The sequence below is a fragment of the Anser cygnoides genome, chromosome 20, assembly GCF_040182565.1.
Source record: "Anser cygnoides isolate HZ-2024a breed goose chromosome 20, Taihu_goose_T2T_genome, whole genome shotgun sequence".
Classification (NCBI taxonomy): Eukaryota; Metazoa; Chordata; class Aves; order Anseriformes; family Anatidae; genus Anser; species Anser cygnoides.
Window position 1 is genome coordinate 11,847,278 of NC_089892.1, and position 20,627 is coordinate 11,867,904.

A 20,627-nucleotide genomic window follows, 5' to 3' on the forward strand; every position below is an offset into this window, starting at 1 on the left:
GGCCGAGTGAGAAAAAGCCCAGATTGCCCAGTAGCCCATGGCAGCATGGCCTGGGGAACGCACGTGGTGCTGTAGGCTGGGAGGACTTGGGGGGCACTGGGGACCTGTGCTCGATCAGCTCTTCTCCTCGGGGACCTCAGGGAAGGAAACCACAGCCCTGCAGCAGTCCTGCTTCCCATTCCCAGAGTCACCGGGGCGGTAAAAGAAACCATACCCCTGCCCCTGCACTGGGGACCACGGTCCCCAAGGGGCTGCTGCCATTTGAGCCAGACCCATAGCATTGCCTGGCTGAACTGTACGGCCAGGCTGGGGGCATCCCTTCAGCACGCTGTTCTCTGCAGGGGCTTGGCCCAGGGCCGCAGGGTTAACCCTGGGGGTGCAGGACCGCCCCCCCAGCCTGACGTGCAGCCTAGCCGGGGCTGTTTTGGGTGAGCGGTGCCAACCCCCGTGGTGCAGGCAGGGAGGTTGGAGGGCAAGGGGTACAGCCCCCAGAGCAGCCCCTGGCCATTTCTGCTGATGCAGGAAGCTGGAAAGCCCCTTCCCTATAGCCCCCCCCCCCCCCCCCGCCCCCGGCAGGCTGATCCGCAGCCCCTGGGGTGGGAGCAGCACCCCGCCCTCAGCACCGGCATTTTGCAATCTTAGTGGGAACTGGTAACACATGTTGTTTATCAGGGACTTATGTAAGGAACCGCCACGTGACTCGCCCGAAGCCAGCCACTGTCCCCGCTGCCCACGTGTAGGGCGGCCGCGTCCAGCTGCGCTTACAGACCCCCCAGGCTGCCTCCGAGCCTGCTGCGCCGCGCGGTCTGGATGTCCCCAGCCCCTCTGGTACAGCGCGCTGTACCCAGCCGCAGGGCTGCTCCCCAGAAGTGCCTGTGTCGTGGTGGAGACGCGGCACGGCAGTGGAGTTCCTGCCCAGCCCATGTGTCTGGGGTGAACTTGTTTGTAGGGTGCAGATGCCCAGGCACCACAGCTGTGCCTGTCTCGTGTTGCTGTCAGTGCCCCTGCGCTCCTGGGCTTGCCGTGGGCCAGCACCCAGCTTTGCCACCCCAAAAGAGCTGAGTGAGGGGGGCCCTTGGGTCCCCTCATGCCACCCTGGCAGGGAATCAGGGCAGCTCCGTGTCCATGCACAGCACAGAACAGTGGGGACCCACGTGAGTGCCCCATGCCTCCGTTTCCCAATGGATAGAGCTCTTTCCAGCACCCAGCACCCCGAGGGCCCATGGCATGCACCCACACCAGCTGAGGATGGACTCGTACCAAGGCTGAGCCTGAGACTGGCATGCAGCGGCTCTGTCCCGCTCTCATGATGTTCAGTCCTACCCAGATCCGCTTTTGTTTTGGTTTATTAAATCCACAGAGCTGGGGCCAGCTCGGCTCCCAGCACGTGTTGTGCAGGGCAGGCCGGGCTCGCAGCTGGATGCGGGGAAGGGAATGTGCTCAGGCGGTCAGGCAGGGTGGGCTGCCGGGAGGGAAAAAACAGCTGTTGTGAAAACACGCTCCTTACGTAAAGATCCTTGGCAGGGCCGTGCTGCAGGGAGAGCTGCAGGCTGGCAGCACAAGCGCCTGCCAGAGCCATGGCCCTGGGGCAGCACGGCCAGGCTGGTGCTGTGTCCTGTGCAGCCAGCCCTGTCCCAGCCCCGTGGGAACCACTGCTGACACCCAGTGACGACCCGCAGCACGAGGGCTGGGGGTGCTCGGGGTGTCCCCAGCGCAGCTCCTCTTGGCTGCTGGGTGGCGTGGGGGAGGTCCTTCTGGCTGTGTGCTGTTGTCTGGGGAGCTGGCCACTGGGGTCTGGCTCCCCGCTGGCCGCAGTGTCCCCCAGCACCCCTCTGCACACCCTCAGGGTGCTCCACAGCTGCATCCTGGTGGGGCTCACCCCGGCACGTGGCAACCGAGGTGCAGTTTCAGGCAATGCAGGGATGGATTTGGGATTTTGGGGGGGTGTCCCATGGGAGCACCCAAAGGTGCCTATGAGTCCCACAGGTCCGATCAGGACTCAGTAGGTACTTGGTGTTCCCTCTGCCTTGCTTGGGCACCTCTCCAAGTCTGAGTTCTGCAAAGCGGGCAGCCAGCGAGCCCTGACCCACAGTGCTGCCCCTCTGGCATCCCCAGCCCCCTGCCTGTGCCGGTGGCAGCACTGCTCCCCCCCATTCCCAGCACTCTGCAGCTCTGGGGGCAGGGACAGCCAGCGAGCTGGCTGCAAGCTGTGTTTTTGCTGCGGAGCAGTTTGGCATCCCAAGGCAAACATGTAATATCAACAGGAGGGAAATTTTTGCAGGTTCCCAGCCTGCCCTTTGGATTCAGCTCTCGCCCCTGCTCTTGCTTGCATAACAGCACGGGGGGAGACGGGCTGGCCTGCCCAAAGCGCAGGCCCCCCGGGACCGCTGTACTGCCTGCCCATAAATAGGGGCTCAGCAGAGTGTCCAGCACTGCAGCACTGACTGCACCTCCCACTCGGCTCGGCTCAGCTCCTGCTCAGCTCGGCTCGGCTCGGCTCGGGGAAAGCAGGCACCGGGGACATGCAAGCCACACTGCTCAGCATCCTGGGGCTGGCCCTGCTCGGGGCGCTGCACGCACAGGACAACATTCCAATACAAGCCAACTTCCAGCAGGACAAGGTGACCCAGCCCGACCGGCCTCACCTGCGTGGGGGCAGGGGCGTGCGGGACGCTCGTCTCCCCAAGACCGTGCAGAGAGGGGGTTATTGATGGGTTAGGGGCCAGCCTCTCCAGGTGCAGGGAGGAGGGGGGGCACCTGATGCATCTTCATCCCCTGTCCCTGGGGACCTCAGTTTGCTGGCTCTGAAGGGGATGCAGGATCCAGGATCCAGCCTGTGGGGTAGGACAGAGCAAATGTGGGGCCGGCCTGCCTCCTGTGCCGTGGGGTGTCCATAGATGCACAGGAATTTTGGAGAGGGGACTGAGGAAAGCAAGCTCAGTTTGATAGGCAGTGCGGAGGTGGGCCATGGATCTCCCTCCCCAGCAGAGCCCACCCACCCCCAGTCCAGGACCCCAAAAAACACAGGCTGTTGTGCCGGCGGAGCCTACACACCCCTCTCCCCTCCCAGCCTCTGGGTACTGGCATGCTCAGGGTGCCAGCAAGGCCCTTCCTCCCTCCACAGTGGGCACGACACAGCAAGGAGAGCCCTGGGGTCCCACTGAGCTGCAGGAAGGGTCATGCTGCCAGGTCCTCCAGAGGTGCTCTGCTGGGGGGCACGGCCACCCGAGGGAGGTGATAGGGATGGAGGCACGTCCATGCTGGCCCCAGTCTGGGCTGGACCATGGTCCTGACCCCTTCCTTGTGCCATGGACAGATGCAAACAGCGTTTCTGGTCTGGGTGGTCCTATCCTTCCACCAGGGCGCATGGGAAGGAAAACCCCTGAGTGGTGGGCAGCGAAAGGCATGTCATTAACCAGGGCTCACGTTGGGATTTGTGGACATCGAGGGCTGTAGCAGCTCCTGGGGGTGTGAGGACTCCAGGCACGGTCCTGCCACAAGGCCCAGGCTGGCAGGGACGGGAGAGATGGGCTGGGCTGGGGCACCCGGCCCCGCGCTGAGCAGAGGTTATGTGCAGCTCACGGGGAGATGGTACAGCATCGGCCTGGCCTCCAGCTCCAACTGGTTCAAGGACAAGAAGCACCTGATGAAGATGTGCACCACGGTCATCGCTGTCACCGCAGATGGCAACCTGGAAGTCAACTCCACCTACCCCAAGTACGAGCAGGCGGCAGGGGGGCAAGCTGTGGGGGACGTGGGGGCAGCTCTGGGCGCTCCCTGCTCCCGGGCTGGTGTGTGGGCGCTGGGGGGGGGCAGCAGTGCTGTGCCTGGGGCTGTGCGCAGGCTGAGCTCCAGCCTCCTCCAGCCCCGCTGACATTCTTGTGCTGTGCTCCCCAGGGGTGACCAGTGCGAGAAGAGGAACAGCCTTTACGTCAAGACGGAGCAGCCCGGGCGGTTCAGCTACACCAGCCCACGTGAGCATCCGACCCCACCGAGGGGCTCCTGGCACCTCCTCTGGCAGGGCAGGATGGAGCTGGGGTGCAGCCCGTGCTCCTGCCCCAGCCAGGACACCTCGGGGCGGCTCACACCCTGCAGGAGTCTGTGGCTCCCCTGTGGGGTCTGGGCTCGGTGCTGGGGGCTGAGATGTGCCCATTCCATCCTTCGCAGGCTGGGGCAGCAAACACGACATCCGCGTGGTGGAGACCAACTATGATGAGTATGCTTTGGTGGCCACCCGGATCTCCAAGAGCACCGGCACCTCCACCATGGTGCTGCTCTACAGTACGTCCTTGCCAGCCCCCATGCCAGCCCCCCTGCGCCTTGGCAGATGGGGCCCCCAGGGTGTTTTGGTGGGGATCTATCCCACGGGAGGGGGCAGCAGGACAGCCCATGGCATGGCTGGGTAGGGTCCCCCTTCCTTGGCCCCTGCCAAGTCCTTCATGGATTTCCCATGCCCTGGGGCCATCCTGCAAGGGACAGGGGCCACCTCTCACCCTGCTTTTGGCTGCAGGCCGGACTAAGGAGCTCAGTCCCGAGCGCCTGGAGAGGTTCACCCAGTTCTCCAAGGAGCAGGGTCTGACGGATGAAGAGATCCTCATCCTGCCTCAGACAGGTAAGAGCAGGCAGAAACAGAGGGGGCAGCGGGGAGCAGAGAGCCTACATGTCTGGGCACCGTGGTTCAGCCCCCAGTGCCTCTGGACAGAGGTGGGGGTCCTCAGAGGGATGTGCTGGGGCGAGCCCCACACCAGGTCCTGACGCTGTCCCCACCCCATGGAGGGGCTGATCTCTGCTTTTCTTCTTCCTACAGACAAGTGCATGGCAGAGGCTGCCTAGGTGAGTCCTGCCCTTGCTGGGGCTCAGACCAGCTCGGGGGGGGCTGGGGGTGCCCTGAGCCTCCCCATCCCGCGGAACCCCTGCCTCTTCCAGCCCATCAGGCTGCTCAGCCGCAGCCCAGCTCCTCTTGCTGGGATATCTCCCATCCCCCTGCGGCAGGTCCCACCGCATCCCCATGGGGTGGCTCTGGATGGTGGGTGCCTGCCCCCTCAGTGTGGGGCTGCCAGGGCCACCAGCACCCCGTATGCCCCCCGCCTGCCCGCTCAGCCATGCTCGCCTCCCCTCTCTTCCAGGCAGACCCACCAGCTGCTGCCGACCGGAGCCCCAAGAGCGCTGCAAGGTGGTGGCAGCCCCATCCTGTCCCCAGCACCGTATCTATCCACTTCACTTCCTGGCTTTGCACCCCATGCCTGTACCCTCACCCCCATTAAAGCCCATATAAAACACCAGCTCCTTGACCGTGTCTTCTGGGTCATTGTGGGGGGGCACCCTGATGGGCCCTTCCGAGGTCTCCCTTGCTTGGGCTTGTGGGGAGGGGGCTGCAGCGGGGGGGGGGGGGGGGGGGGGGGTTGCTGCTGCATTCAGACCCCATGTGTGCTTGTGGGGTGCTTCCTGGCCATGAACCTTGTCCTGTCTGGGGATGAAAGGCTCCCAGGGCTGGGACCAGCTGCAGGGATCAGCTCCAATCTGCCCTCTCAATCACTCTGGGCAGTTCCAGCTTCTCTGCCCCAGTTTCCCCTCCAGAGAGCAGGCTGGCAGCATGGGGATGGGGCAATGGGTGATTGCAGGGGGGATAGACATCAATGTCTGTGAATGTCAGATGTAGCTCAAAGCGGTCCCCTGCCGTGGCTGGGGAGCAGGGTCTGTTCCCAAGGGCACTGGGCTGCAGCTCGACCCCAGGCTAAAACCCCAGCCCAACCGCCCTCCTCCTTGAGACAGGACCCATCCTGACATGGCCAGACCCTGTGGCCAGAACATGACAGCTAGGAGGGGAGTGGTGAGGGCACCCTCTGTGCCCGTGTCCCCGTCTCTGGACACCCCACCAGCACAGGACGTTGCCCAGTCCCGAACATGCTCTGTGCTGGGTCTCACACAAGGCTGCATTCAGTCGGGACTGGGCAATTAAACTGGGAAGGGGCCAAAGCTGTCACCTAACACGGGTACGAGTTATCAGTGCTCTTGTGTAACCTGTTGCATAAAGGGGGGGTGGGCAGGGACTGCTGCCAGCAGTGGGGGCTATAAAGGTGGGTGTGAGAAGAGGCAGGACTGCGTAGCCTCTCCAGCCCGTATCCAGACGCCGGAGCAAGGATGACCACAGTGCTGCCGAGCCTGGTGCTGGCCCTGCTCTGCCTGCTGAGGGCAGGTGCCGAGGTCCCTGTGCAGCTGGACTTCAACATGGGGAAGGTAACAGCACAGGGTGCCAACCTGGCCAGTCCTGTCTGGGCTGGGGCAGGGTGACTGTGCTGCGTCCCCGGGCACCCCCTGGTCCTGGGCACCCCTGGGCACCCCCCAGTCCCAGCTCAGTCTGCTCCAGGGCTGTTGCTGCGAGGCCATGGATGCTTGTGCAAAACCAGGTCAGTCCTGGACGACTGTAGCCCATCTCCTGCCACAATGGGCAGTCCCAGTGATGGCCCCACTGCGGGGATACACCCTGGGGCTGCGATGGTGCCAGAAATTCGGAGCTTTCCCAGAGAATATGGGAGGACTCCATGCCACCACCCTGGCACAGGACAGGCAGTGCTCTGCACACAAGCAGGTGATGGGTCCCCATGTTAGACTTGGCTGGTCCCTACAGCAGGAGGCAGGTCCTTGCGGAGGGTGGCAGGTCCCCTACCACAGGCTGTCAGGTCCTACGATGGGAGGGCAGGTCCCCATAGCATGTGACAGGTTCCCCGTGGCAGGTCCCCCACATCTTTCCCGAACCCCGCTGGTGATGGCTTGCTGCAGTTTGCAGGGAGGTGGCACATTGCGGCTGCCATTTCCAACTGCCCCGTGTTCCTGAGCATGAAGGACAAGATGAAGTCATCCATCGCCACCATCAGCTTCACGCCGGAGGGGCACCTGGCTATGGAGGCTATCTTCCCCCTGTGAGTGCCCAGCTCTGTTGCGCGGCTGTGGTGGGCTCTGCTGCAGATTGATTTGGTGCACGTGGTGTTCCCCTTGGGCCAGGCACTGCCCTGCCTGTGGCTGCAGCTGGGTGGGCAGCATAGTCCTGCAGATGCTGCTGCCCTGCCACGCTGCCCTGCCACACCGTCCTGCCGCCATGCTGGCTTCGAGCAATGTTTGCTGTTCCAATTTTCTCCTTCCAGGCCAGAAGAATGCAAAAAGGTTAAGCTGCTCTTCCAGAAGAGTGGGCAGGCAGGGCACTACACCAGCACAGGTATGTGTGGGCAGAGGGACCCCAAAAATGCAGGACAGGCAGCACAGGTCCCCTCCGTGCCCAGGGGACAGCGGGAGGCGGGTTTGGCCCCCGTGCCTCCATCACTTGGTGCGGGTCAGGCCGCGAGCAGGCAGCAGCTCAGCCGAATTGCACACAGCTGCTGGCTCAGAGGCAGCAGTTCGCTTCTCAGACCCCAGTGGGGCACATTTGGGCCAGGGCCCTGCGTCGCGTCACCTGACCGGGCGCTGTCTGGGGTCCTTTCAGAAAATCAAGAAAAAACGGACCTGCGCGTGATGGAAACGGACTACCAGCACTACGCCATCGTGTACACCCTGAGGGACCGCGGCCAGGAGCCCAGGACCATGCTGCAGCTCTACAGTGGGTGTCGCAGCGGGGATGGGCACCCCAGGGCAGGGCTGGGCCACGGGCAGTGGTGGGTGGCAGGGTCGGTGCTCCCCATCGCCACCCAGGGCCACCACATCGGCATCCCAGTGTGCCGGCACCGAGCCACACCCCAGGAATTCACCTTGGGGTGAATGAAACATTGCAGCACCAAAATCCCCAGTTTACTCTGGTTTCCACCAGATCCTTGCCTGTAGTGTTTCGGTCAGGCTGCAGACCCCCAGAGCTGCCAGCTGCTCTGCTCGGAGCTGGGTGGGTGGGTGCGCGGCCCCGGGGGGGGGTTCACTCATCTGGGGTGGGGGTTGTACCCCCTTGCTGCCAGCCTGGCATGGCCGTGGGGTACCCGGCGGCTGTCCTGCGCCTGCTGGGCTCCCTCGCTCACCAGCCTTCACCTTGGGTGTCTGGCTGCAGCAAGGAAGCAGGATGTGAGCCCCCAGCTCCTGCAGAAGTTCAAAGAGCTCTCCCACTCTGTGGGCCTGACTGAGGACATGCTGGCCATCCTGCCGCAGTCGGGTGAGTGCCAGGGATGGGGTTGGCCCGCACGTTCCCTCTGCACCGGGAGGCTCCACAGGTGCTTGGGGCTCTCCACGTGGGAGCACACTCACGGCTCTCTTTCGGTTTAACAGATCAGTGCACCAAGGCTCTCGCATGAGCGTGGCCGGGGGAAGCTGGGCTGAATGGCCCCCCAGTCCCTGCTAATCCTTCGTCCGTCTGTCCTGCCTTCCTGCAGCTGAGGGGCTGGCACAAGAACTGTGCCCTCCAGAGCTGGTGGAGTCCAGGCTCAGCTCCCCCCCCCACCCCGGTACCCCTTCCCATCCTCTGCCAGACCTGCTGCTCCGCACCAGGAGCGCACCTCTCCTGCTGAAATAAACAGGTGCAGAAGCCGCCCCAGAACTCACTGCTGTTGTTGGCAGGACTGAGGGTGCTGCCACGCACCCTGAGCCCAGCAGCCCTGGACCCAACCACAGGGCAGTCTGGGGGCTCCTTTGCTTCATGGTTTGCAGAGCACAGCATGGAGACTGGTGTGTGTGGGGGGGGGGGGGGGGGGGTGTCTGTGGATGTGGGTGTGGGTGTGTGTGCACGCGCACGCACAGAGGCTGGGGAAGGAGGTGCACTGGGGGAACCACTGAGGATTTGGGCAGGGGATGAACGAACGGTGTTGACCAGGCAGCCCAGCAGGGTGGGCAGCAGGCAGGGCTGTGCAGGCAGCCTGCATGGCCCTGCTGCACGGGCTCTGGATCCATATGGGCTTCTCATCCCCAGGACACCCAGGTCCCTGCTGAGCCCCTGCCCCGGGGCACTCAGACCTGCCCAGGGGGGAGTGGGACCGTGCCATGTCTGCTCAGAGACCCCCACAGGTGTCTGCCAGCACCCTCTAGCCATGCTGCAATGAGCCCCAGGGGTGGCAGAGCCCTGCCTCCAGTCCCCCTCCTCCCGCAGCGTGGAGGCAGCCCCTGCCCCTTCCCCCCCCCACCCCCCCAGGCCCCAGCAAATGGTGGCCAGGGAAGGGGAGTCCCTCAGTGCCCAGCCAGGCACGGGGCTGTGAGGAGGCAGCACGGACCCGCCTGGGGCTGTGATCCCCGGAGCCCTTTGGAGCCTGGGCACAGCACACCCTGGCATGGAGGGGACGCTCGGCAGTGACAGGAACCAGCGTCACTGGCACCCTGCGCTGGCACCCAGGCTTGGTGTCACTGCCGTGGCAGTGCTGCCCGCAGGCTACGTGCTGGGAAGGACCTCCCTGCTCCTCCCGGCAAGGGAAACAAGAAGTACTTTTGTTCTTTCACAAGAGACGTAAAATACGGGAAAATCTTCATTTTTGTCTGTGGTGCAATAGCGGTCCTGCAACTCCGCTACTCAGATCCCTCCTCGGGGCTTGCAACACTTTCTTCCTTCTGTAAGACGCTGTTTACCTTGGGATGGTTTCAGCCCTCCCAAGCCACCACCTCGCCGCAGGCCAACAGCAGCACGCAGCGCGGGGCGGGGGCAGCACGGCGCTATAAAGCCAGAGCCCCGGCACCGCTCCCATCCCGCGGTGACACCACAGGAGGCTGCGCAAGATGAGGACGGTGGTGCTGAGCCTGGGGCTGGCACTGCTCTGCTTGCTGCGTGCAGAGGCTGGGGCTGCGGGGCCGGACAGGAGCAAGGTGACACGCAGCACCCCAGGGAGGGAAGCGCGGTCTCTGGTCACCAGGGTGGGGGCAGGAGCGGTGTTTGGAGGCTGGGGGTGGCTGGGGATGCTGCAGCCACTGCTGGCTCTGCTGTCTACGAGCACTGGACACCCAGGTGAGGACAGTTACCCAGCCCCAGCAGAGGGATCCAGCAGGGATTTAGGTGCCCGGATGGGATGCAGGCGCCGTGGCCTGGGTGCCGTGGGAGTTTGTGGGTGTCCTGGCCACTTGGCTCCCAAAAAGGGACAGGTCCTGCCTGGTTCTCTGGACTTACAGCCCATCTATGCTGCCAGATTGCAGGGAAATGGTATGTCGTTGCTCTGGCCTCCAACTCCGAGTTCTACCTCCGTGAGAAGGATAGGCTGAAGATGGTGATGGCCAGCCTCTCTGTCCTGGGGGAGGACAAGCTGAAGGTCTCATTTGCAGCTCTCACGTAAGTGCCAGATGCTTTTCTCCTCGGGCTTCGCTGAAGGACTCTCTCCGGGTCTGCATGCAGGTACCTCTAGCCAGCACCCCAAGAGACCTGGGCAGGGGCTGAATCAGGGACACCAGCTGACAGCAGCCACAGGTTTGAACTCGGGAGAGCTGGGCCATGGAGACCCTGGGGCCCCAGTGCTGCCCCAGGCTGTCCAGTAGAAGCAGGGAGCCAGCGGCCGCAGGGCACAGGGCAGACCAGGCAGCCTGGCAGCAGTGTGAGCACAGGGCAGGGTCCCAGCATGGAGGCTGAGCCACCCTGCTGCGTGCCGATAAGGGACAGCACAGAGCCTCCTCATTAGGGCTGGCCTCATCCCACCAGATCAGAGTGAGAGCAAGGAAGTGTCCATGAGACCCACAGGACTCTTGGGTGCCAGCACCCCGCTCTGGCAGCCCAGGCACCCATTGCTGTGGGAATGGCAGCCATCCATCCCCCTCAGCCATACCACCCCCTCCCCTAACAGCACCTCACGCATTTGAGCTGACAATACCAGAGCCGTTGTCCCAGGGCAGGGAACCAGCTGGGCACGGTGATGCCCCAGCCTCTTGCAGGGACAAACCCAGCTGGCTCTGAGCATGCCTTGAGGATTCGCGACAAAGCATCCTTCCCTGCCTTGCAGACCGGAGGGGTGTAGGAGACGGGAGACAATCTTCAAGAAGACCAGTGACGAGGGTGAAGTCTACCTCTCAGGTGAGTGAGGACAGGGTCCTGGCAGGGGCAGGGGTGCATCCCTCACTCACCTGGCTGATGCAGGGTCAATCTGCAGCAGGGCTGTGGATGGCTGCTCCCAGGGGACAAAGCAGCAGTGGTTTCCCCTGTCCCCAGCCCAAGAGCTAGTCCAAAATTGGTTAGGCTGCTCTGCCGCCTGCAGTGGCCATCCCCGGTCACTCTGCTGTGCCATCATCTGTGGGCTCCCCTAGGCTTTTGGAGGAGCCTTTCCAAGAGAAAAACCTGGGAGGGGGGGGGCGCAGCAGAAATAGGGTCTGGCTAGGTCAGGCCCCTTGGCTCGATGCACAGGCATTCACACTCTTACAGTCCTAACAGGAGCTCTCAGGGGAACATAATTAATTTTTCACTTTGCTCCATGTCCTTTTTCAGAGGGAGGCGATAAAATGGTACAGGTGCTGGACACTGACTACAAGAGCTACGCAGTAATCTTTGCAACCAGGGTGAAGGACGGGAAGACCTTGCACATGCTGAGGCTCTACAGTGCGTGCCCAGTCTGACTGGCGGGACGAGGGTTCAGGGGTCCTGGGGACACCTCGCATCACCCCTGCCCATGTGCTAGCTCTGGTGCAGGAGGGGGGCAGTGCTGCTGCTTGGCCACACACAGAGGGGAGGGGAGGGGAAAGGGGCTGCAGTTTGGGGCTGGGTCTCAGGCTTCTGCTCTGTGCCAGGAGTCCACAGCCTTTGGTAAGACTCTTGGCAAAATGGAGCAAAGAGTGGGGGTCCTGCTGCAAGGGAGGGTCAGAAGTTGTGGAGATGGGAACTAGGGGAAGAGATGCTGTGGTGCCTGGGGACACCGGTGCCAGCCCATGCGCTTTGTCTTGGCCCATGGGAAGGTGAATGGCATGCCCAGGCACCCAGCTGGAGGTCCCTTGCTCCCTGGGAACTCCACCACAACCTCCTGCCCCCCAAGGGGTCATCATGCATCCCACCCACCTAACTCCTTTCCTTGACTTCAGGCAGAAGACAGGAGGTGAGCCCCGCGGTCATGGCACTGTTCAGAAGGTTTGCCAAGGAGCAGAGCTTCACCGACGAGATGATCAAGATGCTGCCCAGCCAGGGTGAGCATGGCCCAGCACCGTGTTCACACCAGCCAGGCTGGCTCAGTCCTTATGGGGAGCCTGAATGTGCTGCAGGGGCTTGTTTGGCTGTCGTGGCCATCGCTGCATGGGGTGGGCAGCCAGGAGAGTGCCAGTGATGAGGGGTGCTCTGGCTTGGCATGCTATGACTTCTGCCTTACTCAAGTCCATCTCTGGTTGTCTGCCTCCTTCTGTGGGTGCTAAATGGGACTAGCCAGACCACAGCCCTGCACTCAGCCTTTCTCTTTATTTTCACAGATGAATGCAGAGTCGATGAACCATAGGTGAGTTGTTGCAGTGCAACACAGCATTTGTAATGTCCTCATCTGAAAATTTCCCCCTTGGTGCCCCAACAAGGGCCACCATGAACTCCTCGCATTACTCTGGAGACTGAGTTGTTTGAACCTGTGCTGGCGGTCACACCCAGGTAGGACCATTTCTCTTGGAGCTGCTCTGCAGCAGTGGGCACAGGGCCCCCTGATGGAGATGCAGCTGCCTGACAGTGGGCAAGGACACCTGAACCAAAACCCACCAGCTCAGTGGAGAAACAGCTACTGAGCTCATCCAGCAGCAAGGTCCAAAACGCTGATTCTTACCAAGGGGAACTCACTGTGGTGAATCAGCAAAACTAGCAAGAAATTGGGTTGATATCTCACCATGTGAAATGTAGAGGTTGTTGGCCCACTAGACAGCCCTAGCATATTATTTCCCACCACCCCAGTGCACATTCTGTTGCGGGGGTAGGCTAGGAACCCATCCCTGGAGATGGCTGAAGCCTACAGACCTGGGGAGAGCTGGAAGAGGAAACACTGGTCCTGGTGGAGAGCCCTGCCCTGCCCACTCTGTTGGCCTCCCCACCTTAAATACTCAGCCCACCTCTCCTGGTTGTTTTCTAGGAGGCACAGGATGACTGGATAATGCTCCTGCTCCCCAGGCGCGGCAAGACCCATGTGCCAAAGCTCCAGGCTGCTGCTCTGCTATTCCTCTTCAGGGCTCTGATGCATCTCCTGCTTCTCCAGTACATCGTCCCTCCATTTCACCCAAATAAAGAGAACCCCCCCCAAGAGCTTGTTGTAGGCATCTGGGGAGAATCTGGAGTGTCTGGGCATGTGCTGCCTCTTGTTGTCCTAAAGGGGTTGGTGGATGGGGAACAACCAGGGGTGATCGTGCAGTGAGCTCACCCGAGCAAGCGCCTTCTCGGAGCCCAGCAGCCCGAGGGTCTGGGCTGGCTCCTGGAGCAGGACCACAGCCAGGGTGACGTGAGGCAAGGGGTGAAGGACCTGTGGCCATGTCCATTCCCCAAATGACCTTTCCTCTGCTCACCCTGCTGCGACTGCAGCCCCCTGGTCATCTGAAGCCCAGCTCATGCACCAGCTCAGGCTGGGCCAGGGCAGGGACAAGGCTTGGCTCTAGGCCCTCTCAGCCCCTTGGCTGCAGTGCTCCCAGGGCTGGTGGGAGGTGTGGGTATCTGAAGGTATGCCTCTGGATCCAAGCCCAGAAAAGCAGCATGACCCTGTGAGCCCCAAAGCATAGAATCATAGAATGGCTTGAGTTGGAAGGGACATTAAAGATCATCTGGTTCCAACACCCCTGCCATGGGCAGGGATGCCACCCACTAGACCAGGTTGGCCATGGCCCCATACAACCTGGCCTTGAACACCTCCAGGGATGGGGCATCCACAACCTCTCAGGGCAACCTCTTCCAGTGCCTCACCACCCTCTGAGTGAAGAATTTCCTCCTAACCTTTAATCTAAATCACCCTTCTTTTAATTTAAAACCATTCCCCCTTGTCCTATCATTATTTGCCCGAGCAAAAAGTTGCTCTCCGTCTTTTTATAAGCCACCTTTAAGTACTGAAAAGCTGCAGAAAGCCTTCTCCAAGCTGAACAGCCCCAGCTGTCTCTCAGCCTTTCTTCATAGGAGAGGTGCTCCAGCCCCTTGATCATCTTTGTGGCCCTCCTCTGGACCCACTCTAACAGCTCCACATCCTTCTTCTGCCGAGAAGAGCAGAGAGGCACAATCCCCTCCCTCCCCTGCTGCCCACCCCTCTGTTGATGCAGCACAGGATGCAGTTGGCCTTCTGGGCTGCAAGTGCATGCTGCCGGCTCATGCTGAGTTTTTTATTGACCAGAACCCCCAAGTCGTTCTCTGCAGGGCTGCTCTCAATGAGTTCTTGTATTGGGTTTATATGGCAAGATTTTGGTAGCAGGGGGCTGCAGGGGTGGCCTCTGTGAGCAGAGCCCAGCAGCTGCCCCATGTCAGATCTGAGCCAGCTCCAGATGGCTCTAAAAGGGACCCGCTGCTGGACAGAGCTGAGCCATGAGCAAAGCTGGTTGAGCCTCTGGGAGAGCAGATTTAAGAAAGGGAAAAAAAAAAACAAACACTGCACAACAGCAGCTGGGAGAGAGGAGTGAGCACCAGCCCTGCAGCCCCCAGGGTCAGTGCAGCAGGAGGCAGGAGGTGCTCCAGGCTCACAGCAGCAGTTCCCCTGCGGCCTGGGGAGAGGCCCCTGGTGGAGCAGGCTGTCCCCCTGCAGCCCACGGGTCCCACACGGAGCAGATCTCCACGCTGCAGCCCGTGGAGGAGCCCCCGGTGGAGCAGGTGGATGTGGCCTGGAGGAGGCTGCGGCCCATGGAGAGCCCCCGCAGGAGCAGGCCCCGGGCCGGAGCTGCAGCCATGGAGAGGAGCCCACGCAGGAGCAGGGGTCTGGGGGCAGCTGCTGCCCGTCGGGGACCCGCGCTGGAGCAGTTTGCTCCTGGGGGATGGATGGACCCCGTGGTACGGAGCCATGTGGGAGCTGTTCTTGAAGAGCTGCTGCCTATGGGCAGCCCCCTCAGGCTCATTTCGGGAAGGACGGCATCCCGTGGGAGGGACCCCACGTGGAGCACGGGCAGAGAGCAAAGGTGTAGGAGTGGCGGCAGAGAAGCGCAGCCCCCATTCCCCATTCCCCTGTGCCACTCCGGGGGAGGACGTAGAAGAGGGTGGGTGCGGGAAGGTGTTTTTAGGGTGCTTTTTTTTTTTTTTTTAGTTTCTCACTGCTCTAGTCTGTTAGTAATAGATAAAAAATGATATTAATCGCCATATGCTGAGCTTGCTTTGCCTGTGATGATAATTGATGAGTGATCTCCCTGTCCTTATCTCAACCCTTGAGCCCTGCCATTGCATTTTCTCCCCATTTTACTTTGAGGAGGGAGAGAGTAAGAGAGTGGTGAAGCTCAGCTGCCCAGCTGGGTAAAACCACCACAGTTCTTTCTTCCAGTCTGTATTCATGTCTGGGACTGCCCTGATCAAGATGCAGCACCTTGCACTCGGACTTCTTGAACCTCCTTAGGTTCACGTGGCCCCACTTATCTAGCTTGTCCAGGTCCCTTTTGGAAGCAGCATGACCCTGGTCAGACTCTGGGCTTCGCTCAGGTCCCAGACACAGGGCTGGACCTCCCCATCCTTTCAGAACCATCTCCCCATGCTGCCATCGCTGTAGAGCTTGTGCACAGGCTGTGCTCCACTGAGGGCTGCTCCGGAGAGATGGTGACACCAACAGCCCACCCTGAAGGCAGATCAACTGGTGGTGGTGGATCTGTCTCCAGAGGCCATATTCCTTTGCATTCATATTTCTGAAACCCTGATTCATCCTGTTCTTCCACATGCTGACATTTCCTGCTCTGTTCAGCTCCCCAAATCCACATATGAAAAATAGCAACCCACCCAGGACAAGCCATGCCCCCAGCAAAGCTCTTGTGCCCCAGCATCTCATGCTCACTCAAGCACTGAGGTGTGGCAGAGTGCAGAAATCCTCTCCACTTGACTTTCCACACTGCCTGTTCCTGGCCAGCCTTGCTGGCCACACAGGCTTTCATTTCAGCCTACAATCTGCCTCCTTGCTGTGTGCTGGTAGGAAGAATGCTGAGCAAGTTCTGTCCCAGTGCTGAGCCCATCAGGATGTTCTCAGCTGTTCCTTCCCCATCACAGGGAAAACATGTTTGGGAAACTTCCCCTCCTGATCCTGGTGTTGAGCAAGGCGAGAGCTGGTTGCATCCCGGCAGCGGCAGGGCGAGGGAGCCTGCTGGGACTTCCCAAGCCAGTGTCATCTCCGTCCTCTTTGGGAAGGAGCCCAGTGTTTCCAGTAGGACTTCTCCTCCCTGCCCAGTCTGAACAGGAACAACTGTTCCTGGACAGGAACAACTTGCTATCTGCTGTGCTCCTTAGAGTGCTGCTCCCACACGTAGCTTTGCCTCAGGCTTGTTTTCAGTACATTTGTTGGTTTGGATCACAACATCCTGCAGTTAGCACCGCCCTTTGCCAAGGGCTCTGTGTGACAGGGAGTCCCGGTGTTTCCACATCATGTTCCAGCCAAACATTTACTTCCTGCCATGCGTGGGCATTGTCCAGGCAGACAGTGGTGAGATCATTTCTCTCTGCCACCGGTGCTTTCCATTTCCCTTTCGCCTGTTTTCTCTCCGTGCCTGACTGACCACCCAGAGCAGGTCTGCACACGAGCTGTATTTTTAACTCTCTTATGGGTGCAACACCCCTCCATGCAGAGTGTGGGAGGGTGTCCATACTGCATCCCCCCCACCTGCATCTAGCCTATTGCTGTACCTGCTGCTCACCAAGGGAGCTTTCACCACGATGCCCTCCCCAGCCCAGTGCTGCTCAGCAGTCGGGTGCCATCCTGGCAGCTCCATGCTGGGAGCCGGGGTGCTGGGTGCCAGGGCAGAACTCCTGCCCTGCCCTGCCATGACCTACAGCAGCTGTGATCCCCTCCCAGATCCTGCCTTCAGCTACAGGCAGGTACAGGTGCAAAGAGAAGCACGGGGGACGGGCAAAAAGGAGGTTATACCTGCCCCACTTTATTTTCGCAATAAGCCTTGCCAGATGTCGTTATATAGTTAATGACTTCCACGGGTCTTTGTTCCATGAGTTTGTCTAAAGGAGTCCTGGGCCATTGGCAGCATCCTGCGCTGGGAAGCAGATTGGTGCAGCGGAGCTCAGCCCAGGCACCGGCTGGTGGGGAAGGCTCTCAGGGGAGAGAACAGGGTGGTGGTGGGGCAGGGGAGGCCCGGGTGCCTAACAGCCAGGAGGTGCTGAGCATTGCATTTGTGAGAAGCTCTTCTGAAGACTTCACAGCCGATGGCTGTAGTGCTTGCTGGTGCTGTGGAGAGTAGCTTCCCTGTTCATCTTCTTTGTGCTGATCCGGATCTTCCTCACTTTCCCAGCTGGAGGGACCTGTGCTGTACCTCTCAGCCTTCTCTCTCCCTCCCCTGCTTAGGCTCGGTGACTGGATCTGGACCTCCACCCAGCCCTGAAGATGTGAGTGAGACCTTGGATTTGCACAGTGCCTTGTCCTGCTCCCTACTCCACTCCTAACACCTCCTCCTCTTGCTGCATCTGCCAGTTTCACCTCCTGCAGCATGTGGGTGAGATGTTTAACGAGCCACCGTCAGCATGGTGAGCTCTCTGGGCAGCAGCAGCAGGCTGAGAACCAGCCCTGGGGTGGGACAAAACAGCTCTGTCCTGTGTCACTGCCTTGACATTTGTTCCTCTGAGACCTCAGCGTTACTGCCCTGCTAAGGGGCAGATCTTGTCCCCAACACGTTTAGCGCCCTTTCTAGGTCACCTGGGGTCACACCAGCCAGCATGTGCATTAGCACGTGTTGATGAGGCTACAGGGATGATTTTCCTCCCCTGGAAAACTGACTGGTTTTCTCTCTCTCAGCCACTCATTTAGCCAAGTGAAGATCTTCCTACCCATCTACAGCAGTTTGTCCTCCACAAGCTTTGATGAAAACCCTTCCCAGATTACCAGGGAATGTCCAACACTCGTATATTGTTGACTCCTCCAGAAATTGTATTTGTGAGGTGTGACTTTCCTGTGCAAAAGTTGGATTCAGCCTCCCTTGTGACATAATTTGACCATACATTAACCAATTCTGCCATGTATTACAGCTCTTACAAGTATGTGCCTGCTCTGCATAGTAGGTCTACTTATCTGTAGTCTCTTTTCTTCTGAGAACCTCTTTAAAATCTGGCATAATATTTGCTTCCTCTAGCTTTCTGGTGAAAACTAGAGGTACCAAATGTGAGTATAAGCAGCAGACGACATACTACAGTGAAAAGTTTGAAATTCATGCCTGATTTATTTTGTCTGGAAATGCCATCTCCTTCATTTTACTACTGACTTGGACTTCTCTTTTGATCGGACAGACCCTTTATAGAATCATAGAATCATAGAATCATAGAATCATAGAATATCCTGAGTTGGAAGGGACCCTTAAGGATCATCAAGTCCAACTCTTGATACCGCACAGGTCTACCCAAAAGTTCAGACCATGTGACTAAGTGCACAGTCCAATCTCTTCTTAAATTCAGACAGGCTCGGTGCAGTGACCACTTCCCTGGGGAGCCTGTTCCAGTGTGCAACCACCCTCTCTGTGAAGAACCCCCTCCTGATGTCGAGCCTAAATTTCCCCTGCCTCAGCTTAACCACGTTCCCGCGGGTCCTGTCACTGGTGTTAATGGAGAAAAGGTCTCCTGCCTCTCGACACCCCCTTACGAGGAAGTTGTAGACTGTGATGAGGTCTCCCCTCAGCCTCCTCTTCTCCAGGCTGAACAGGCCCAGTGACCTCAGCCGTTCCTCGTACGTCTTCCCCTCCAGGCCTTTCACCATCTTCGTAGCCCTCCTCTGTACACTCTCCAACAGTTTCATGTCCTTTTTATACTGTGGTGCCCAGAACTGCACACAGTACTCGAGGTGAGGCCGCACCAGCGCAGAGTAGAGCGGGACAATCACCTCCCTTGACCTACTAGCGATGCCGTGCTTGATGCACCCCAGGACACGGTTGGCCCTCCTGGCCGCCAGGGCACACTGCTGGCTCATATTCAACTTGCTGTCTACCACGACCCCCAGATCCCTCTCTTCTAGGCTGCTCTCCAGCGTCTCATTGCCCAGTCTGTACGTGCAGCCAGGTGCAGGACCCGGCACTTGCTCTCATTGAACTTCATGCGGTTGGTGATCGCCCAGCTCTCCAACCTATCCAGATCCCTCTGCAAGGCCTTTCCACCCTCATTCGAGTCCACAACTCCTCCAAGTTTGGTGTCATCAGCAAACTTGCTCAAAATACCTTCTATTCCTACATCCAGATCGTTTATAAAAATATTGAAAAGTACTGGCCCTAAAATGGAGCCTTGAGGGACCCCACTGGTGACCGCCCGCCAGCCTGACGCAGCCCCATTTACCATAACCCTTTGGGCCCTGCCCGTTAGCCAATTGCTCACCCATCGTATGATGTTTTTATTTAGCTGTATGGTGGACATTTTGTCCAGTAGGATCCTATGGGAAACCGTGTCAAAAGCCGTGCTGAAGTCCAAAAAAATCACATCAGCTGGTTTCCCTTGGTCCATCATACGGGTGATCTTATCATAAAAGGAAATCAGGTTAGTTAGGCAGGACCTACCCTTCACAAACCCATGCTGGCTGGGACCAATGACTGCTTTGTCCCCCAGGTGAGCCTCAATAAGTTCGAGAACCATCTTCTCCGTGATTTTACCAGGCACTGACATGAGACTGACAGGCCTGTAATTGCTAGGGTCTTCTTTCTGACCCTTCTTGTAAATCGGCACAACATTTGCCAGCTTCCAGTCTACCGGGACCTCTCCAAATTCCCAGGATCGTTGAAAAATAATTGAGAGAGGTTCCGCGATGACGTCCGCCAGCTCTTTCAGCACCCGGGGATGAATCCCATCCGGACCCATGGACTTGTAGGGATCCAGGTGGAGTAGCAAATCCCACACACGTTCAGGGTCGGTTGGGAGTTTGTCATCCCCACCGTCCCGGTCCTCCAGCTCAGGGCACCCTGGGTCCCGAAGCCCATCATCGGCATTGAAGACAGAGGCAAAGAAGGCGTTAAGCGTCTCTGCTTTGCCTATGTCATTGTCTGTGAGGAGACCTTCCCTATCAAGGAGCGGCCCTATGTATTCTTTAGTTCTCCTTTTTCCATTCACATATCTGAAAAAGCCCTTTTTATTTTCTCTCACAGACACAGCCAGCTTCAACTCTAGGTGTGCTTTGGCCACACGAATTTTCTCCCTACAAACACGAACAGCATCCCTGTATTCTTTCCATGACACCTGGCCCTCCTTCCAGTAGCGAAACACTCTCTGTTTCCGCCTAATCTCCATTAGAATGTTCCTGGTCAGCCACGCCGGCCTCCTGCCCCACCTGCCTGACTTGCGATATTTAGGAATTGCCTGATCTTGTGCTTCTAGGAGGCATCGCTTAAAGAATGACCAGCACTGGTGGACATCGAGGCCTTCAAGAGCAGTTTCCCAGGGGACCTTGCTGACTAGTTCCCTGAGCAGCCTGAAGTCCGCTTTCCCCATATCTAGGGATGAGGTTTTGGTGGCACTTTTCCTTCTGTCACCATAAATTTTGAACTCAACCACTTCATGGTCGCTATGACCAAGGCGGCCACCAATCACCACATCTCCCACCAGACCCTCTCTGTTTTCTAGCAACAGGTCTAGGAGGGCACCTTTCCTAGTTGGCTCCGTAGCACCTGCACCA

At 59.4% G+C, this 20,627-nt stretch overlaps 3 protein-coding genes across 4 annotated transcripts; all 3 read left to right on the forward strand.

The window, feature by feature from the left end:
- Positions 1-2,406: 2,406 nt before the first annotated feature.
- LOC106037158 (lipocalin) lies at positions 2,407-5,282 on the forward strand. 2 transcript variants are annotated; one of them, XM_048053755.2, is made up of 7 exons: positions 2,407-2,621; positions 3,578-3,717; positions 3,898-3,974; positions 4,168-4,281; positions 4,511-4,612; positions 4,808-4,833; positions 5,127-5,282. In XM_048053755.2, exons 1-6 carry the CDS (start codon positions 2,523-2,525, stop codon positions 4,831-4,833), a joined length of 558 nt encoding a protein of 185 aa, XP_047909712.1. In that variant the 5' UTR covers positions 2,407-2,522; the 3' UTR covers positions 5,127-5,282. The 2 variants fall into 2 exon arrangements, with proteins under 2 accessions (XP_047909712.1, XP_047909720.1); XM_048053763.2 differs by having other exon boundaries at positions 5,131-5,282.
- Positions 5,283-5,692: 410 nt separating this feature from the next.
- Positions 5,693-8,496, forward strand: LOC106037068 (lipocalin-15-like). The gene is made up of 6 exons (XM_013182771.3): positions 5,693-6,237; positions 6,781-6,920; positions 7,143-7,213; positions 7,478-7,591; positions 8,027-8,128; positions 8,242-8,496. Exons 1-6 carry the CDS (start codon positions 6,142-6,144, stop codon positions 8,265-8,267), a joined length of 549 nt encoding a protein of 182 aa, XP_013038225.3. The 5' UTR covers positions 5,693-6,141; the 3' UTR covers positions 8,268-8,496.
- A 1,104-nt stretch (positions 8,497-9,600) lies between these two features.
- Positions 9,601-13,160, forward strand: LOC106037025 (extracellular fatty acid-binding protein-like). Its single transcript, XM_013182731.3, has 7 exons — positions 9,601-9,759; positions 10,077-10,216; positions 10,878-10,948; positions 11,357-11,467; positions 11,944-12,045; positions 12,322-12,347; positions 12,960-13,160. Exons 1-6 carry the CDS (start codon positions 9,673-9,675, stop codon positions 12,345-12,347), a joined length of 537 nt encoding a protein of 178 aa, XP_013038185.3. The 5' UTR covers positions 9,601-9,672; the 3' UTR covers positions 12,960-13,160.
- Positions 13,161-20,627: the final 7,467 nt, after the last annotated feature.